Below are 18,998 nucleotides of genomic sequence, written 5' to 3' on the forward strand. Positions count from 1 at the left end.
CACCTGACATCACTGCCCCATAAAAGGGGCTGGTTGGGGAGGGGTGCTCATGGGTGCCTCCTGGATAGCCTCAATGCAGCTGGGTTGTCTGGTCAGTACTTGTGCAGCACTCTGTAATTGTTGGGTCGGTGAGGTACTCTATGTTATCACAGGGTGTGAGTGTAATTGGCTGTTATAGTTCTACTTTCATGGTGCTTTTGTCAGCAAACTGTCCTCATCCCAACCCACAGAGGCTCTGTCTGTTTCTCCTGCAGGAATGAGGGAGCTGTGTGTGGTGCTCAGCTGCTGGTTGGGGCTGAACCACCACAGCAAAACAGATTCAACGTGGAATTAAAAGAACCCAAACAACACCAACACCCCAACACCTCCACGTTCTCTCTCTCAAAACAGTAGGAAAGTAAGAAATCAAACCAGATCTTAAAGCACCTCTCCCCACCCCTCCCTTCTTTGCTGATTCAACTTTATACGTGATTTCTCTCCCTTCTTTCCCTGCCTTGTGGCATGGGGAGGGGCAGGGAAGGGGGGTTTGGTCAGTTCCTCACCAGTTTTTTTCCTTCTTGGGGACACACACATTCCTCACACCCTTCCCTTGCTCCAGTGTGGGGTCCCACCCATGGCTGATAGTCTTCCTCAAACTTCTCCAACGTGAGTCCTTTCCCATGGAGCTTCAGCTCTTCACCAGCTGGCCCAGTGTGTGTCACTTCTATGGGGTGCAGTCCCTCAGACTGCTCCAGCCTGGTTCCCTCACAGAGTCACAAGTGCCCTCAGAAAACATCCTTCAGCATAGGCGTGTCTCTCCATGGGCTGCACGTCCTGCCAGAGGCCTGCTCCAGTGTGGGGCCTCTCCACAAGCTGCAGGTGGGTCTCTGCTCCCTGTCATCTTCCATGGGCTGCAGTGAGACAACTTCATCTTCTCCACAGGCTACACGGGAATCTTTCTCTCTGGTGCCTGGAGCGCTGCCTTCTCTCCCCCTCTTCACTGTCCTTGATGTCTGCAGAGTTTCTTACATCTTCTCAGTCCCATTTCTAGTGGCAAAAAGTGGCTGCTTGCAGTTTTTATTTTCTCCTAAATGTGATCCCTAGAGGCGCTGTGACCATCACTGATGGGCTCAGCCTTGGTCATCAATGACTCCAACCTTAAGCCCAGCTGGTGTTTGCTCTGATGGACCTACTTCTTGCAGAAGCCACCCCTGCAGACCCTCTCCCTCCTCCACCAGTACCTTGCCATGCAAAACCATAACACTAAGTTAGAGCCAGCTAACTATATTGCAAGCTGCAGGTTACTCACATTTGTAGACTTACCAATCTTTACCCTGGTACTTTGGATACCACAACTGATGTTCTTCATCTCGTATTATTGAGGGCAAGCCTGGATTCCTTTCAGTTTGCATTATGGAAGGAAGCTGCCCCTTCCCAGTACTAAAAAGTACACCGAACCAAATTTTTTCCATTGATGGGGAATTCCCCAAGTAATGGGAGAACACATTTGCAAATTATAGCAGCAGACAAAACCCACTGGAATTATCTGCTGATTAGCGATGGGAAACAATCTCTCAGTGAGAAATAATGAGATGAGCACGAACAGATTGTTGCTCAATGCAATACTGGGGAAGAAGCTAGAGGAAGGACATAGAAATAAACAAGATATTGAAAGTGATGAGCTGGGAAAATGATCTCTTCAGCTCATGCTGAGTTGATCTGAGAGACATTGCCATTTCCAATAACAGAGAAAGGGTGTGCTGGCAGTCGTGAGGCTAAGAATATGTAAGATTATATTTGTAAGAAATATAGGATAAGAGATGCTATACAGGGAAAAATCTGTAAGATTCAAACTGCTGCTTGGAATGAAATGAAAATGATGTTGCATAGGTTTTAACAGGAACCAGATCTGGCTGCCTAAAATGACTGAGAGAAAAGGGGTGTCATAATTAGGTCTGAGGCAAATAAGAAATCTCTCTGATATGAGCCTGAGCTGGTGGTTGGGACAAGACACAAAGTATTTTGTCACTTATCAACTGGGAAAGTTTTTCTTCATCTGCTTAACTTTCAGAACAAAGGCCCACCCATTATCCCACTTGAGGCTTTCACTGACTATTGCAACAGAAACTGCAAAAGGAAATCAGATCCAGTGAGTCTGATACCAGCAATCACAACTAGATACTTAAGTTTGCATTTGGGCCTTGATTGTCCTTCCATGACCTTTTCAGAAGCTCTGAAACAACATAAAAATTTTAATTAATCCATGGCTGCTTTTTCTTTCCAAGGAGTAGTTAAAGCAGCTGTATTTATTTCTTTGAAAGATCAACAGCATGGAATTTGTTAAAATAAACCCAGTGAGAATACAAAAAAAAATTTGTGTCTTCTCAAAGTGCTAGTGTGCTTTGCAGCTGATTTTGCAGTTGATCAGGAAAATATTTAATTGGATACTCACTGGTTTTAAGAGAAGATCAGATGTTGGTAATCCAGCTAAGAAGCCTTGAGTCCACAGGGGTTTTTTTCTACAATTAGAAATAAAAATCTTGCATTGAATTTAGATACAGTAAGAGGATGAGAAAGAGTATCCCAGTAGCTAGCTAGGTATTAACAGGCATGGGAATTTTAAAAGTATATGGAAGCAATTATTAATTTAGATGTTAACGTAACTGAAGAGATACTGTGTACAATTACTAGATGAAATTCACTGAAGGGTCATTGTGAAAGCTCAGTAAAATAATGACCATTGTATCTATATAAAAAAAAAGTTTAAATAAAGGCACAACTGATATTTGTATCAGAAATTGTCAAATAGTCCTTATGTTTCCAATCCAATTTAATTTAAGCACTTCAGGATTTGTTTGGATATTTTTGTCTCATCTGTTGCAAAGTGATTTGGAGAAAATGCCTTTTTCAGGCAGACCTGTTATTAGCTAAAAGATGTTACTCCAGCAAAATCCAAAGTAGACGTAATTTTGTTGATTTATTTGGAGAGGATATTTCAGGAATATTATTCTAAAAGAAAAACTTGGTGGACTACCGGTGAGGGTGGCACACAGCTGGTGTGAAGCCAGTGCTGAGAGACCCACAGTTTGAGAAGGATGTACTACAAATAGAGGAGCCGAGATTTAGCAGTCCATAAATCCCACGGAGCGTCAGTGTGTTGACATTTACCAAAGAGGAGACCTTGAAGGAAAGTCTGAAAGAAATGTAACAGCTGGGAACACAAATTAATTGACAAACACTGAATGCTGTGAATATTAAAAATAGAATGCGTAGAAATAGAATTTTCCTTCTTGTAGTTATGTAGACAAGAGTAAAACATCTTTTTTTAATATATTAGTAGTGTTTTGTTTCCAGTACCTATTGCATTCCAGTCTTTTTTTTTTATAGTGTAGTAATATTTATATGATTACTTTAACTTCTTGTTGGCATTTTAAAACTCATTGATTTTGGTGTAAAACTGAATTGCATGCAGCTTCGTTGTCTGAGGTTATCTTTTAAAACAAGGATCCTCTCAGAGAAAATAGTATCTCCAATTTTGTTCTTTCCCAAAGCAAGACAACGTTTTGTTACATCTTACTGATACGGCTTGAAGATATGCAGGCACGGCTATTAGAATTATCAAAACTGATAACTGTAGCTGGTTTAGCTCCCTCTAGTACATATTTATTCTGCTCTCTCACTGACAATTTAACAGTTTATTTGGTTTAGTCTTCCTTGCTGCCTCCAGCTCTTCCAGAAAGAACACAGGATTCTTTCTGAGTTGCTATGCTCAGGTTTTGCCAGTGATTTTATTATTTTTTTTCTTTTTTAATGCCTCTACCTATCTTGTACTGATTTGCAATTTGCTGAAAATGTGTAGACAGACACTGATGAAAAAAGTTCCAAAATTAAAATGGAAATGCAAGGAAGTTTGAAGGATGAGGTGAGAAAATACCTTGTATAAAAGTAATGTAAATTTTGTATCATGTAACATTATCTGAGGCTTACTGAAACTCATTTCTTTTGTTTTGTAGTCAATGGATTTTAGCATCTCTTCCACAGAATTACTGCAGTACAGCCAATTTTATAATTTGATTCCAAGAAGCATAGTGAATCACAGAACCATAGAATGCTTCCGATTAGAAGGGACTGTAAAGGTCGTCTCATTCCAACCCCCATGCCCTGGGCAGGGACACACTCCACTAGATCAGGTTTCCCAAAGCTTCATCCAGCCTGACCCGAACACTGCCACGGAGGGGGCAGCCACAGCTTCTCTGGGGAATCCATGCCAGTGCCTCACCACCTTATAGTAAAGATTTTTTCCTTATATCTAATCTAAGTCTACCTTCCTTCAGCTTAAAGCCATTCTCCCTTGTCCTATCACTCCACGCCCTTGGAACTCGACCCTCTCCAGCTTTTCTGTAGGCCCCTTCAGGTACTGGAAGGCTGCTCTAAGGTCCCCCCAGAGCCTTCTCTTCTTCAGGCTGAACAAGCCCAACTCTTGCAGTCTGTCTTCATAGAAGAGGTGCTCCAGCTCTCTGATCATCTTCATGGCCCTCTTTTGGACTTGTGCCAGTAGCTCCATGTCTTTTATGTACTGGGGATCCCAGAACTGGGGTCCCAGTGCTCCAGGTGGGGTCTTATGAGAGCAGAGTAGAGGTCACTGCAGTAAAGGCTTCACATTCCCCACCAACTCCTCTTTGTTGGTAAGAACATGGTCTAGCACAGCACCTTGAAGAAGGAATTAGCTTCAAACTGTCTTTGGTTTTCCCTCCTTACCCTAGCCCAGACTTGATACATAAACAGGTTTTGGAGGAAGGGAGCGCTTAACCTTGAATGTTTACAGCAGAAGTAGAATGGTTGTGAAAGTATAAATTATTATAAAATACCCTCTGGGGACATCAGGCAGAACTAGTTACAGATAGGTTCTGCACCTGTAGCAGATGCATGCAACAAATGCAAAATAGTTTCCATGCCAGCCCATTCCTAGTTAAACCAAGACTTCACAAGATACATAAATCATAGGTTCTCGAGCTCTGCCAATTGTTATAAATGGAAAAAGATGCAAAGAAAAATGTAAGGAAAGGATGATAGGGAGTTTATTTCAGAATCGTGTTACAGTTACTTATTATCATAAATGTATGCCATCATGATAATTAAGTGGCAAATGTTATTTAGCCAGTACTTAATATTGAATGCAAACATATTTCTTTCCTGAAATCAAAAGTTCTTTTCATGTTGCAAAATAACAGCTGCTTGACATGTCTGACTAGCAATCTGGATCAAAAGCAAGTGACCTTTCAGGATCTGTAAGTAGAAAAGGAAATAATTATATTCAAAATGTGGGCGCATTTATTACAGGTGTCTTGAAAAGTCCCTAAACATCATACGCCAAAGTCTCAATTTTACATTAAAAAACTTTTACATGAATTTGAAGAATTTTCTTTAAAAAAAAAAAGTAAAACAGGATTACATGATAATCTAGAGGCAGAAATGAATGATGATGGATGCCACACAACTGAAGTTTCTTCCCAGAAAAGCTTTTACCGTTTTATGAAAATACTGATGCCAAAAGGCAATTAGAGTGATCCAGAAGCTGAGATCATGATAGATTTCCAGCAACTGTCTTAACGGCAAGTTTTAGACACCTATTTGAAGTAAGCAAAACTTCATGCATTTAAAGTGATAAATATTCATTTTTATCATTTTCATGGCCATTGGTTTATTGAAAAAAGTTATATTTCTCTTCTTAGAAGGCCTTATGGTTCAAAGCATATCTGCACATCTGCACACAGGTAATAATGAAGTATTTATCTTTTAAAATGTACAGTAGTCATAAATAAAATAATGACTTCCAGAGGACATGAGACTCGGTAAGAAATCAAGACTCTAAAGGCATTTATGGTTTCTAATGATTGTCCCATGCTGGGACATTTACAAGTCAGCCAATAATAAACCTTCAATTATGAATGCTAGATCATGTATTTGTCTACACACACAGAATTTACAAACGTGTACACATAATTGACTAACATTAGAGATGATAGTTATGGGCCAAATAACCTGGTAAATAATGAGAAATATAACCAAATAACAAGATCAAAAGTTCTGTGGAGGCAAGAAAATTGCAGCCTTAGGCTGCTAACTTGTGCATTGATTGCTGTTCTGTATGAAAAATGTTCCCTGAAGGTATTTAAAAGAGGTGTAGATGTGGCACCAAGGGACACGGTTTAGTAGTGGACTTGGCGGTGTTAGGTTCACAATTGAGTTTGATGATCTTAAAGGTCTTTTCCATCCTAATTTACTCTATGATTCCATAAAGTATAACCATCAATGCAGAGCAGATGGCAAGCAGTGCCATACCAGCACCTCCTATGCAGCACATGAAACAACAACAAGCGGTGGGAGCAGTCAGCCACACCCCCCCCAGGCAGTATTAGTCAACATTCAGCCAGCAGGTACAAGCAGGTACAGGTCCCTTACCCTCTGCAAGGGATCTCTTCTTACAAGTCCCTTTGGCACTTTGTAAGAATGTATCTGGACTACCGAAGTACCTTGTCCAATTTCGGTCTTCTCATTACAAAAAGCCACTGTCATTCTGGGGTGAATGCACTTGGTATGCTATCTTGCTCACTGCCAGTGTTTCACGACCTTCACTTCAGCAGACAGGACCATCATACAATTAGACAAGGCCATAAAGTGTTGGGTAGGCAATTGGCTGAAGGGTCGGGCCCAGAGGGTGATAGTGAATGGGGTTGTATCTGCTCTGACTTGGCTGGTGCTGTGTGGAGCCAGAAGTTGGACTCGATGATCCTTATGGGTCCCTTCCAGCTCAGGAGATTCTGGGATTCTGATCTTTCAGAGCATACTGTGGTGCATTGGCACTGACCATTCCCCCGCATTCTAAGGTATAGCACCATTTCAGGCTGAAATATCTAGATTGTAATAGCAACTTCATTTAGCATTGGCACTTAGACACGGTACTCCAGGTATGGCCTCATTGCTTGTCAGGCTACACAATTCAAAAAAAGACATGAACAGACTGGAAAGGGTCCAAAGGAGGGCCAAGAAGATGATCAAAGGGTTGGAGAACCTGCCCTGTGAGGAAAGATTGAAGGAGTTAGGTCTTTTCTCCCTGGAGAAGTCTCGGGGGGACCCTGTCACAGTATTCCAGTACTTAAATGGTGAAGACATGGGGCAATGGGTACACATTGCACAGGGAGAAGTTTCATCTTTATATAAGAAAGGAATTGTTTACAGTGAGGACAATCAATAACTGAACAACTTCCCAGGGACGTGCTAAGTCCACATCATTGGAGGTTTTCAAGATGCAATTGGACGGGGTGCTAGATAGGCTCTGTTTCCCATGAAAGGTTGGAACAGATGATCTTTGAGGTCCCTTCCTGCCTGGGCTGTTTGATGATGGCCCTATGATTCTGAGTGCATCTCTTTCACCCATTTGTTGTTCTTGGTTGCCAGCACTGCCATTACCACGTTGCACACTTCAGGTCACAATCCAGCACACCAAAGGTTTCACCTGTACCATGACTATCTTTCTGCCATACCTTCAGAATACTAAAAGGAAGACTATAAGACTGAATGTGGCATTCTACTGGCACCTCAAGTAATCTGATAATCACCAATTAATTGCCAAAGATCTTGGTCTTCTTATCATCTTGTGTAAGCTCAGACACTTTGTAAAATAACTCAAGATTCTTGTAATTTGCGAAATCTTTTTTTCATTCCACCATATTTTGAAATGAGTAAGGCATTTTGCAAAATGACTGGTGTCCAATTACATAGCAAAACCTGGCTTCTTACTGTACTACTACTACTTAATCTGAAATCTTCAGTTGGAAAGATGACCCAAGCAACTTATAGTATTGAAGAGAAGCAAAAAAAGTATGAAGAAAAGCTTTTTCCCATGTACCTTTCACTTAATCTTACATTCTGCACTTTGGACACATTTTGCAACACTTTTTTTGGTGGAAATTTCTTTGAATAAAATTTCTTCCTGGTAAGCTGCCCTGGTTTTGCTTGGGATAGAGTTAATTCTCTTCATAGTAGCTGTTTTGGGGCTGTGGTTTGGATTTGTGCTGAAAACAGTGTTGCTAGTAGGCGGGGGGTGCACAAAGAGTTGGAAGGGGACACAGTCAGGACAGCTAACCCCAACTAGCCAAAGGGATATTCCATGCCATATGACATCATGCTGAGCGTATAAAGCTGGAGGAAGAAGAAATAAGGGGAAATTCGGAGTTAGAGCGTTTGTCTTCCCAAGTAACTGTTAGTCCTGGTTTCCTGGAGATGGCTGGACACCCGTGGGCCCATAGAAAGTGGGGAATGAATTCCTTGGCTTGTTTTGGGCTTTCGCTTCACCTATTAAACTGTTTTAATCACAATCCATGAATTTTCTCACTCTTACCCTTCTGATTCTCTCCTCTGTTCCTCAGTGGGGGGCATGAGTGCTGGCTGTGTGGTGCTTTGTTGCTGGCTGGGGTAAACTATGACATAGACCCCTTTTATTTTTTTATTGGATGTTTCCTCTACCTTGGATAGACACTGAAAAAGAAATATATTTTCCCTTTTTATTCTTTTGCAGAAAGCCTTACGTATATGTGATGGTGCCAGGCTTTTTGCTCCCCCACAGCACCCGATTTCAGAGAGATATCGAAAGGTAATATCCTACAGTAGGTCTGTGAACACATCTATCTTCCAAACCAGTTTTTGTTCCATGGTGACTTGCATATTGATCTTTCATTATCCTTGACTTACAGAATGCCCATTTCCATGTGGTGATGCCTCTGGCTCACAAAAACTGTCTCTGTTTAATGGCATGAAACAATCATTGTCAATGCACAGCGCTTGTTTTCGTTCTTGGTGATCACGCTAGTATCCAACGTAGGGTACAGCTAGGAAGGGCATAACTAGATCAAGTTAAAAAACATCAGGCACTCGCAGGCTGAGGGCAACCACTTTCGCCTGTGTCTCCTGCTATTCCTGTCCAACCCCTGAACTCTGGGGTTCTGTGAAATGCCTGAATCCCCCTGTGTGGATGAGGGGTGTGGAGAACAGGTCTTATGAGGAGAGGCTGAGGGATCTGGGGCTGTTCGACCTGGAGAAGAGGAGGCTGAGGGGAGACCTCATCGCTCTCTACAGCTACCTGAAAGGAGGTTGCAGGTGTTGGCCTCTCCTCCCCAGTGACTAGCGGCAGGACAAGAGGGAACGGTCTCAAGCTGCACCACGGGGGTTCAGCTTGGATATTAGTAAACATTTCTTCACCAAAAGAGTGGTGAAGCACTGGAACAGGCTGCCCAGGGAAGCGGTGGAGTCACGGTCCCTGAGGGGTGTTTAAGAAAAGGCAGATTAGGTGCTTCGGCGGTGCAGGGCTGCCGGCTGGGCTCGATGATCTCCAAAGTCTTTTCCAACCGTGACATTCCAGGATCCCACCCGCGCAGCCTCTGGCTCTTCGTGACTCACCCGTCTCGTACTTCAGAAGCCGAAAATTAAACGTGACCGACCTTAACACCGACCCCCGGCGCACCCCAGCCCGCACGCACAGGGGGCGGCACAGCCCGCCGCCCCTCCGCGCCCCCGCCCCCACCGCCGCCTCGCACGGCCCCGCCCCCGCCGCGGGGCCCCGCCCCCTTGTTTATGTCGGGGCCCCGCCCCGCTGGCGCCTCGTTCCTCCTGGCGCCGGCTGGCGGCGGCCGTGACGTCAGAGGTCCCGGCTGCACCTCGCGGGTGGCGGGGGCGAGGCGAAGCGGTGCCGGGGCGGGGCAAGGCGAGAGGAGGAAGAGGGGAGGAGGAACGTTGCGAAGCGGACGGGCGCGAAGCGGAGGGGGTCGCCCCCAAGATGGCGGACCAGATCCCGCTGCACCCGGTACCGCGCAGCAGTCATCGGAGAGCGGCCTATTACACCAGCGCCGCCACGGCGCAGAGACACAACAGGTACGGGCAGGGGCGGCGCGGCACCTTCCCCCTCTTCCCGTCCTCCCCCCGTGTCTCTAACGGCGGGCGGGCCGGCCGGCCGGCGTGTGCCCCTCGCCCAGCCCCGCTGCGCTGCTGGGCTCCAGGGCTGTGGGGAGGGCGGGAAGAGGTTACGGCCCCCCTGTAGGCCGAGAAAAGGGGTGTCGGTAGCCGCCGGCTCGCCCAGGCCTCCGCAGTCCCGGCCGCCTCCCTCGGTCCCCGTAAGGGAGCGCGCCCCGCTCTCACCCTCGCCTTGCGGCGGGGCACGGCGCCGGGGCAGGTGGTGGCGGCGGCGGGCGGTGCCGCAGGGCCCCGCGGGAGGATGCGCGGGGCGCCCTCGGCCCTGCCGCGCCCCGCGCCCACAGGTGCGGCCTTCGCCGCCCCGGTCCCGTGGGGCGCCGTCCGCAACTCCGCGGCTACTCGCCTCCCTTCCCAGTAGTTTACTTCCGAGCGGGATGCTCGCGTCGGGTGGCTTCTCTGGGCGTCGTTAGGAAGTGCGCTGTGAGGGACTGCGTGGTGGTAGCGTGGCCAGCGTTCCTGAGCGTAAGAAGTAAAGTAACTCCGCGAGTTTCTCGAAACGGGGGTTAAGTAATCTGAAGGAACTAGTTTAAAGATCATCTGTCAAATGAAGTTTCCGGGCGATGACTGAATGCTTCTTTGCTTCCCGTTATTCTGAATGATTCCCAGGTACGCTGTTACAGGCAAGGAGGAACTTTGCTCCACAATTCTGGTATGTCCATTGGACAGCACTCTTACGCTGGGGGATATGATCAGTTGCTTGAGGGGCTTTTTTGTCTCTTGGATTTTGTAGAACGCTAGTTGTGGACACAAAGTCTGGAGGGAGCAGTTGCAGGGTCTGGAGTAAATAGGCTTTCTAAAAACAGAGTTGGTGCTGCTGTTTTAATTCAAATAGGGAGATAAGTCAGTTTCATCAGTGGATTTGCTTCTTTGTCCACATGTATTACCTGGTAATAAAAGGTAGTTTAAAACTGTGATCTTATTTTGATCAGCCTTAGATGTTGTCTTGATTCTTAATTCTTAAACTACAATATTTTTTATGAGCATCTGTGAGCTTGTAGGACAGTCTGCAGTAGTAGTAGTTTTCCCCATCTCACTGATACTTGAATGTCCAACAATTTGTAACAGGTTTGTCCTCTGCTTTGAGGTAGGGCAGTGTTATCATTGTCCCTATTCCTCAGCAAATTGAAGCAGGGGAAGCTCTTGACGACATATGCAAACTTCACAGTAGGTGTTGTGCTTTAGAAGAAAAAGGGAAAGAGGATTACATAGGCAAAAACTTAGTCCAGACCATGAAAAGTATCTAGTTCAGTTCTAGGTTACAGAGGAGTGTTTTGGTGACTTGAAAAATGCTATAGGTGTGATGGGCTGAGTTCATAAATAAGGGATATACACAGAAAATGTTTGCAGGTAATAATGATGGTTATTTATACAAACTGTTTAAACTTGGCTTTATAAGAAGTTTTGTCAAGCCTTAAGATCTAGCAAGGAATTCCCGGTTCATTACAGGCCTGCTTTTCCCTCTGTGTTTGTTCAACATCACCTTCCAAAGACTGTGGATTAAATTCCTTCTAGTTTAGATTGCATCTTCCAGAGTTAGGTGTTTTTAATATTCCGTGTGTTTCTCAACTACTTCTAGATTTATCAAATTTCTAGAAGTTGACTGGCACATTTATTATGTTTCTTTGTTTTCATGACTTGATTTAGTAAATTGTTCTTTTGAGCTCTGAGAATTGGAACACATATACCAGCTTCTTCACTCATTTTAATTCTTTGTATTTTTCTTAGGGTGAGTTGGGTAGGTTGGTCATTCTCCTTCAAGAATACCGTGTCCTGGATTTGTCAGACCACCTGTTGTATACTTTGGAAGGTGTCCTACGGACCTGTAACAAAAACATGGGAATGTGGATGTAGCTTCTACCACAGGTTTCTTGTGCAAAGTTAAGGGGAAAAGACGGCAGTGCAGATAGTTGAATTGTAACTTTTAAGTCTTAGGATTTAAACTTCCAGCTAAACTATAGCACCTATGTTCTTCATGAATGGTTCATCCTGCTTCTCTAATCTTTATCTTTAGCACAGACTTTGAAGAAGCCTTGTATTCCTGTGGAAACTGCAGAAAAGGTGCTGATGTTGCAGATGCTTGTAGGAGTGTTGAAGTCAAGTCATTGAGGTCTCTGATACGCAGAAAGTTATCACATGCGTATGTGTGTACGGATTCATAATTCAGAAGATGAGTAGGAACAAACACTGATTGAAACACCGTAGGGTTGGTGTCTCATGGTCATGGCTAATCCAGTGCTGTGGTTTCTGAGCTGTCAAGAGTCTTTCACTTGCTGTGACTTACTTCTCCAGTGAAGAATTTACAGTGTCTTAAAGTCCTATACTGAGATCCTTGGTGTGGTAGTGTTTTTAACTCAAATTCATTGCCCCGGTACTGTGGAACATCGGTAATTACAACTCATCAGTTGCTAACCTGTAGTGGCCTCAAAGCTAATTTGTAGGATGACTTCTTTTGTTTGAGCCAGGAGGTCTATAGGCATCTTTGCCAATGTTGCAGTAGCTTGCTTTGTATCGAGGACAAAGGCTTGTTCATTTGCTTTGTCCTTAACGTGCTTTGTGCTTTTGAGATTATTTTGACATATTGGTGACATGTATTTCAAGATGAAATATGTTTTTCCTATACAACTGTGATGGTACACAACTAAGATTGTACACTTCTGTATAAAATTCTATCTAGTTAAGAATCATTAAATGTCCCGGGCTGTACTTCCTATATAAACACAACAACAATAATTTGTTTTATATATCTACTTTGTATATGTTAAGACCTGTTTAAAAAACCCCAAACATATTAAATGCTAACTGTGGTTCACTGAACACATTTCTCTTGTTCTGCTTTCATTTCTGACTTTTAAATTCAACTTACTACTTTTATAATAGAAACTTAGGGGTTTTATGTTCTGTCATCTTTCCCTACTTCAGATGGAGAGAGGACCATCTGTGGCTGTTGTTAGAAACTAGGGAAATCTATCTTGAAATAAAAGGTGGTTTGTCTTTAAGCTATTAAAGATACTTGGTATTGTTTTAATATGTTCAACACGAATAGTTGCAGAAAGCCTGGGGAAAAAGGTGATTCATTCAGCACTTTGTCCTTCAGCGTGAAGGACCTGTTGTCTACAGGAAAAGCAGCTGCTGCTTTCTGTTTACATTGTGAAGGAAAAAGAGAACTAGAGAACACCCGGGATCATCTTAAACACGCAGTGAGACTTAACACCCTTCTTCTAACAACTTGGACTTGCATTTGTCATTATCAAGCCCAGAGTGATCAGCTGTCAAACACAGGAAGGAAGTTAGCTGTGCTGTGACTGCGTTGTCATGTGAGGTCGATGGAAGGATAACAAGAAACCTTTGGGAAGTTTTGCAGCTGATACAGAGCTGAAAAGTAGTCAACCTTTGTTTTTCTTGGGGATAAACGCCAGGTTTGGTCAGGTGTTCTGTGTTGGTGCTGTCAGTATATACTTGTATTTGGCCAAATAGTGCCTAAGGTGTGAGCTGTCGGGACTCCTGGGCTGGTACCAAAAAATCAGGTTTTACTACCTCTGTCCAGTATTACATAAGCTCAGTTGTGCTCCAGCTATTCACAAAGGTATGCCTGCGGTGCCATGGATAATGCTCCCTCACTGGGAGGAAGCCTCTTGCGTGACTACGTGTGGTTCACGCCACGGAGCATCCTGAGAAATCACAGTGCTGGGTGTGTTAGGTGCTTGCAGCAGGGCAACTTGTGGAGCAGATCAGCTGCTGTTGCTTGTCTCTGCGCTTCGCTCACTGATGGAGCAATGCTGTTTTAAGGCAACTGACTACACCATTATTTTTGAATTCCCATTCTTCTGTGTAATTAGTGAAAAAGAAAATTGCAGCAGAAGGAAAAAAAAGAACAAATAATAGGGTGTGTCCTTTGTCCAGGTAAATGCAGGGTGCTTGTAGCTCAACAGTTGTAACTTGTCAAGTATGTGTAACGGCAAAAAACCCAACCCAGTGTCCAGGCAAAATGTGGTGCAAGTCTGAAGATCTCAATTCACTGAAGTCACATGCTTCCCTGATACTTACATTACATTACAGAGGAAGTAAGATGATTTGGTGCAGTGTTACACTTCTAATGATTTTAATTTAAGTGAAAGTTCTCTGTGATCTTTCTAGTCATTCGGTTCTGATTTCTCAAGGTGCTTGGACAGATTTCACAGTAAACTACCAAAAAATAGACTTTAAAATGTCAACATATAATTCTAGATGTACATATAGTAATTCTGTAAGTAATCTCTGGTGTCTGAAGTGAGCTTTGTTAAAGTACTTTGACACTTGGTGCATACTTTCAGTTGCACCTGTTCTAGTTGTGAACTACGATGTAATTTCATAACTCGGATGTTATTATTCATATTCTAGTGGCAAATTATATGACAGCAGTTTTATATTTTAAGTGTATTAATTAAGAATAAAGATTTCCCTAAATAGCTCAAAATGTTGAGACTGTGTAATGATGAAACCAAAAGGACCCAAGATCTCTTGTAGAATGGTGTTTATATAAAGCTCTTAACTTTGCTGTAATTGTGTTTGGAAAACCTTGCAAAATGTTAGTAATTAGTTTTAAAAGTCCAACACAACCAAACATCAACATGTATCTGTAGAGTTTACCTCTTCCATGGGCTGTGGATAGTGATACTTGGTATTTCTTGCAGTTTTTCTAAAATGTTGGTAGTTCCTATGAATCTCTTGAGTACTTCTGAATATTTAAAGTAAAAGTTCAGCGTTTTAGGGGTTTCATTTTAATCTGCTCTTCTCCCTCAAATGTGTTAATTGAATTGCTGTATATATTTCATCCTGAAAATGAGCTTGAAAATGATTGGTGAATCTGAGCGAGTTTTCCTTCTTCATAACCAGTATTGATGTTATTGACATTAACATGAATTTTAATATAGCTTCTGTGATAAAGTGTTCTGAAGATGGAACTGAATTTGATTCTGAATGTTTATGTTCTAAAACTGCTGTTGCAAAGTGACAGTAACTTTGTCAAAAATCTGTTTGACCAGAAGCAATAAATTTAGTCTAGGAACATAAACTATAAATGTTTTTGTTACTTTTTTTGTAGACATGGCATTATTAACGCTACTTATCTTACTACTCAGGATATGGTCACAGAAACACCCCTAAAATTAATTGGGAGTATGCAGGAGTGGTACTGCTTGTTAATTGTCTGCATGTGCACTGGCACACTCTCACGTTCTCTTGGAGAAAGCTCGTAGCACCATCCTGCTTCACGTGTGAATTTGTTTAAACTGGAGCCCCTCTCCTGTGTTGTAGTCCTGTGTTCCTCCCCCATGCCTGGTGACAAACACACGCTGAACTGGCAACTGAGCAGATGACAGAAATTTTCTTTGCTGCTGGAGGTCACAACCCTGTGAGATACACTGGTGGTTGTTATCATGATAGGAGAAATTACAGATGCTACAGGTTCAGTTGATACTTGCTGCAAGTGTCACGAACTCTGAACAACCAAAAGTGATATCCCTGATCAGTGTTTCTTTGTTCCAGCTACAAATTTATAGATGTTGAAATGTGTTGGAAATGAGAAATATTAAAATATATCTGATATATTCAGATCTTCATTCAAATACACCTCTAGCTTTTCTTTTGGTGTGAGGGGGGGAAGTATCAACTGGTGCAACAAATTCTTTGTAGAGTTGTAGTTAGGAGACTTGCTTGTACTGTTATGCCATTCTTAAGAAAATAGATCCTGTTGTCCTGTGAACTGACCCTCCGCCCCGCCCCCCTTTTTTATTTCTGACTTCACCTGAAATTCAAAGTGCTTGTCTCTTTTGCCAAGAAAAACTTCTTAAGAAAAGTCACTGCATTGCAGGATGTACTGTTCTTTGCCATTAGCCTTTCCCAAAATGTAGTTTTGGATAGAGATTGACCATTGTTCTTGGAACTATGTCACTGATTCAGATTTTTTCCAACAGGATGGTCTTTGTGGCACGTTTGTGCTTGGGATGTTGTGTTTGTGTCTATGTTTTCAAGAATCTCTCAAGTTAGGAATACCACTAGTTTTTAGAAAAAGATAACAGATGTTTTTAACTTATCAATTTATGTTCTATGCCCGTTGTTATTACTCACATTCCCAGATTGGATGCTGCTTTGTTTGCTGAAGACTCTTTCATAGGCTAATACTGCTTCTTGGGTCTGGCACCTGACCTAGGAGAGGTGTAGATTCTGAGATTTTTGCCTGGGAAAAAGGTCAAAGTAGTGTGCTGTGACTTCTTAAAAATGGCCTTGACAAGTATGAATGTTTTCGGAGCCTTTATGCAGTATGTGTTGTCATTGTGTTAGTTTCTGTGGCTTTTGCTTTTCAGAGCAATCTTTGATTTAGTGATGCAGGTAGCCATAGTACACACACACAGAGCTGCTCACAACAGCAGCTGTAAAATACTTTTATGTGCAATGATGCTTTTATTGGTGTCATACCTAAGAAGCAGTTTCCAATACTTTGTCTGCAGGCATGGATTTTGACAACATAAGAACTTTAAATGATTTTAGTAATTAATTGCTTTTTTTTTTTGACTTGATGTTCCATAGAACTCTGTATTTGGAAAAAGTTGCTAGTGTGTTTTTTTTCTGCACCAGTAATACTCTTTCACACCAAGATAGGTTTATAGACAGTCATAATCTTTCACATGATTATTCTTAGAGTAATTATCCTGATTGAAGCATTTTAATTACTAGGCAAAAAAACATTTGAGAACTTCAAATTGCTATTGTAGATGATGCTTTCTCTTGCAATGAGCATGGAACTGCACGTGCAGTAGAATAAACTTTGTGAATGTATTTCTGAGGTGGTTCATGTTTTAAGCTATTATTTCTTTTCCCCTATATTTGCATGCTTTCCTGGTTTGTAGTATCTACATACAGTGATTCATGCTGCTTGGGCAGGCATTTGGGTTGTGAAGAACAAGGAGAGAAAACAATTGATTGGGCTACAATGTCAATAGCAATACCCAGTGACAGTGATAAAATGGTCCCGTTGTTGTGATCAATGAAGTACCCTACTAATTAAAAATAGGGTTCTGGTGAATGTAGATGATGTCTCCTCGGGTCCTGATGTGTATTTAGGTAAATCTGGTACCTGTTTGTTAAATTCAGACTCACTCGTCATGGGTTGATAAAAAGATACTAGGATATGCCTGGCCCTTTGTGAGGGAGTAAGGAAGGGTGCCTTTGCTCATCGTTATGTAGATTGTTCTGAAATTGCTTCATCTGTATTATAGCTCCGTTCAGAAAGTGTGATCGGGGGAAGAGAGAATAGCATTTAGTTGCCTGGTAGAACCTGTAGATTGAAGCAGTTTTTGATAAGCTACTGATAAAGGGGAGCTGCCTGGGTAATAACTATGTAGTCTGCTTTTAGACCTTGATCTGAGCAGATATCAGGGTTTTTCCCTTAGTTCTGCATGGGAGAAGATACCAGCTTTTTAAACTGTATCTTGTTATTGTAGTTGTTGATCAGAACGGCTGCCTTGTGGGTTTGGTTTGTTGGGTTTTTTTTCCAGAATATCTCTTTGCATGACTTGGCTGGAGTCAACTTGATTTATTTGGTTTTACTAGAGTAAATATTGCTCATCACTGTGGCACCCTCCATAATAAACTTGCTGCATACATTAAAAGCACTTTTTCCTTCTATTTTGCTTTCCAGTGGATAAACATGGACTATGATGGGCGTGTTACATGAGATTTTTTAAGATCATGTTCTAGAAGGGCACAAAAGTAAAGTGAACTATTGAAGCTGGATGCAAATGTTCAGCTCTGCAAATATTCAGCTTCCTTAAGGGCTCCCAAATATTTGGAGGGTTTTTTTTTGTTTCTTTGTTTTTGTTGTACCTGTTGCAATACTGTGGTTAGTGTTCTCTTCAGTATAGAGATACTGAGGAGTTTGAAATTAGAGGAGAAAAAGTAATATCCAAATTAAAGAAATGCAGAAAAATACTTGAAAAATGAAAGTCTCTATGACTTGATTTTTCTCAGGTAGCATGTAGGAAAGCAATCTGTTTTATGGAGACACTGGATATTTGAGTAAGTTATGTGAAAATACATTGTGTACTTATAAGCATGGTTATGAGTGAATACATTTCTTACTAAAATTTTCCCTGCTGCTCTGCTGTTTCTTGGGAATTCTTTTTTCTTTGTCCTAAGATGGGGTCTGAAAAGCCACATCAATGATAGGGACAGCCTACAGTGCTTGCTACTTTTGTGGCTTGTCTTTAAGAAATAATTCTTGCTTTTTATATAAATATGCTTGTCCCTTTCTTTGTTATTTCTCTAACTGCATCTCTACAATTTGGCAGTTTCCTTTACCCTTAGACAGGGATGTTGTTCACCTGTGTTAACCATTGGAGAAGTTACTGGAGGTAGAGCAGGATATTGCTGGAAGAGATTGTGATGCTTGCACCCTCAGCATGTCCTCTACCCATGACCAGGAGCACAGGGGGTCCTGTGGCTGGCAGCAGCCACTGAGCATAATTGCCACTGGTTGGTGGGATGTGACATGGTTGTAGTGGCAAGTGATAGTAGCTCAGCTGCCAATAATTGATCTGTCTCAGCTGCTCAGATGCCTAGCTGGACCTTTTTCCACCGCTGCCTCTTTTCCATGCTACTCTGCATCCCACAGCCATCTCCTGTGTCCAATTCCTGTTTGAAATCATGGCCATACTTTCCTTTTCCTTTCCTCACTTGGTCTTATAAATGCTGCTTTAAGACATCAGCCTTGTCCTTCCATCTGAATTCCAGCATATAGCACAAGTGGTAGGTGACAGAGAAACCGTACCTGTGCAGTGTCTGACATAGTGCTTCTGTGCTACCTGGGTCTTTTAAGCAGTCAGAAAAAGTCCATAGTAGATACTGTTGCTGCATTTGTCAAGTGATTAAAACCTGAAGAACATGCAGTCGCGATTGCCCTGTCCCCCTTGCACCTTCCTGCTGCACCTTTGAACCTCTCAGTGTGAACCTCTAAGAAC

The 18,998-nt window shown here is 42.5% G+C and overlaps 1 protein-coding gene across 2 annotated transcripts in view; it reads left to right on the top strand.

Moving 5' to 3' along the window:
* The first annotated feature begins 9,792 nt into the window (after positions 1-9,792).
* Positions 9,793-18,998, top strand: part of ATP9B (ATPase phospholipid transporting 9B (putative)) — a 170,945-nt gene continuing 161,739 nt past the window's right edge. For both annotated transcript variants that reach the window (XM_084280137.1, XM_084280138.1), the window contains exon 1: positions 9,793-9,906. In XM_084280137.1, the coding sequence (XP_084136263.1) occupies positions 9,812-9,906 (95 nt within the window). In that variant the 5' untranslated portion in view covers positions 9,793-9,811. The remainder of the gene's footprint in view (positions 9,907-18,998) is intronic.

Source organism: Gallinula chloropus (assembly GCF_964237585.1).
Source record: "Gallinula chloropus genome assembly, chromosome: 2".
Lineage (NCBI taxonomy): Eukaryota > Metazoa > Chordata > Aves > Gruiformes > Rallidae > Gallinula > Gallinula chloropus.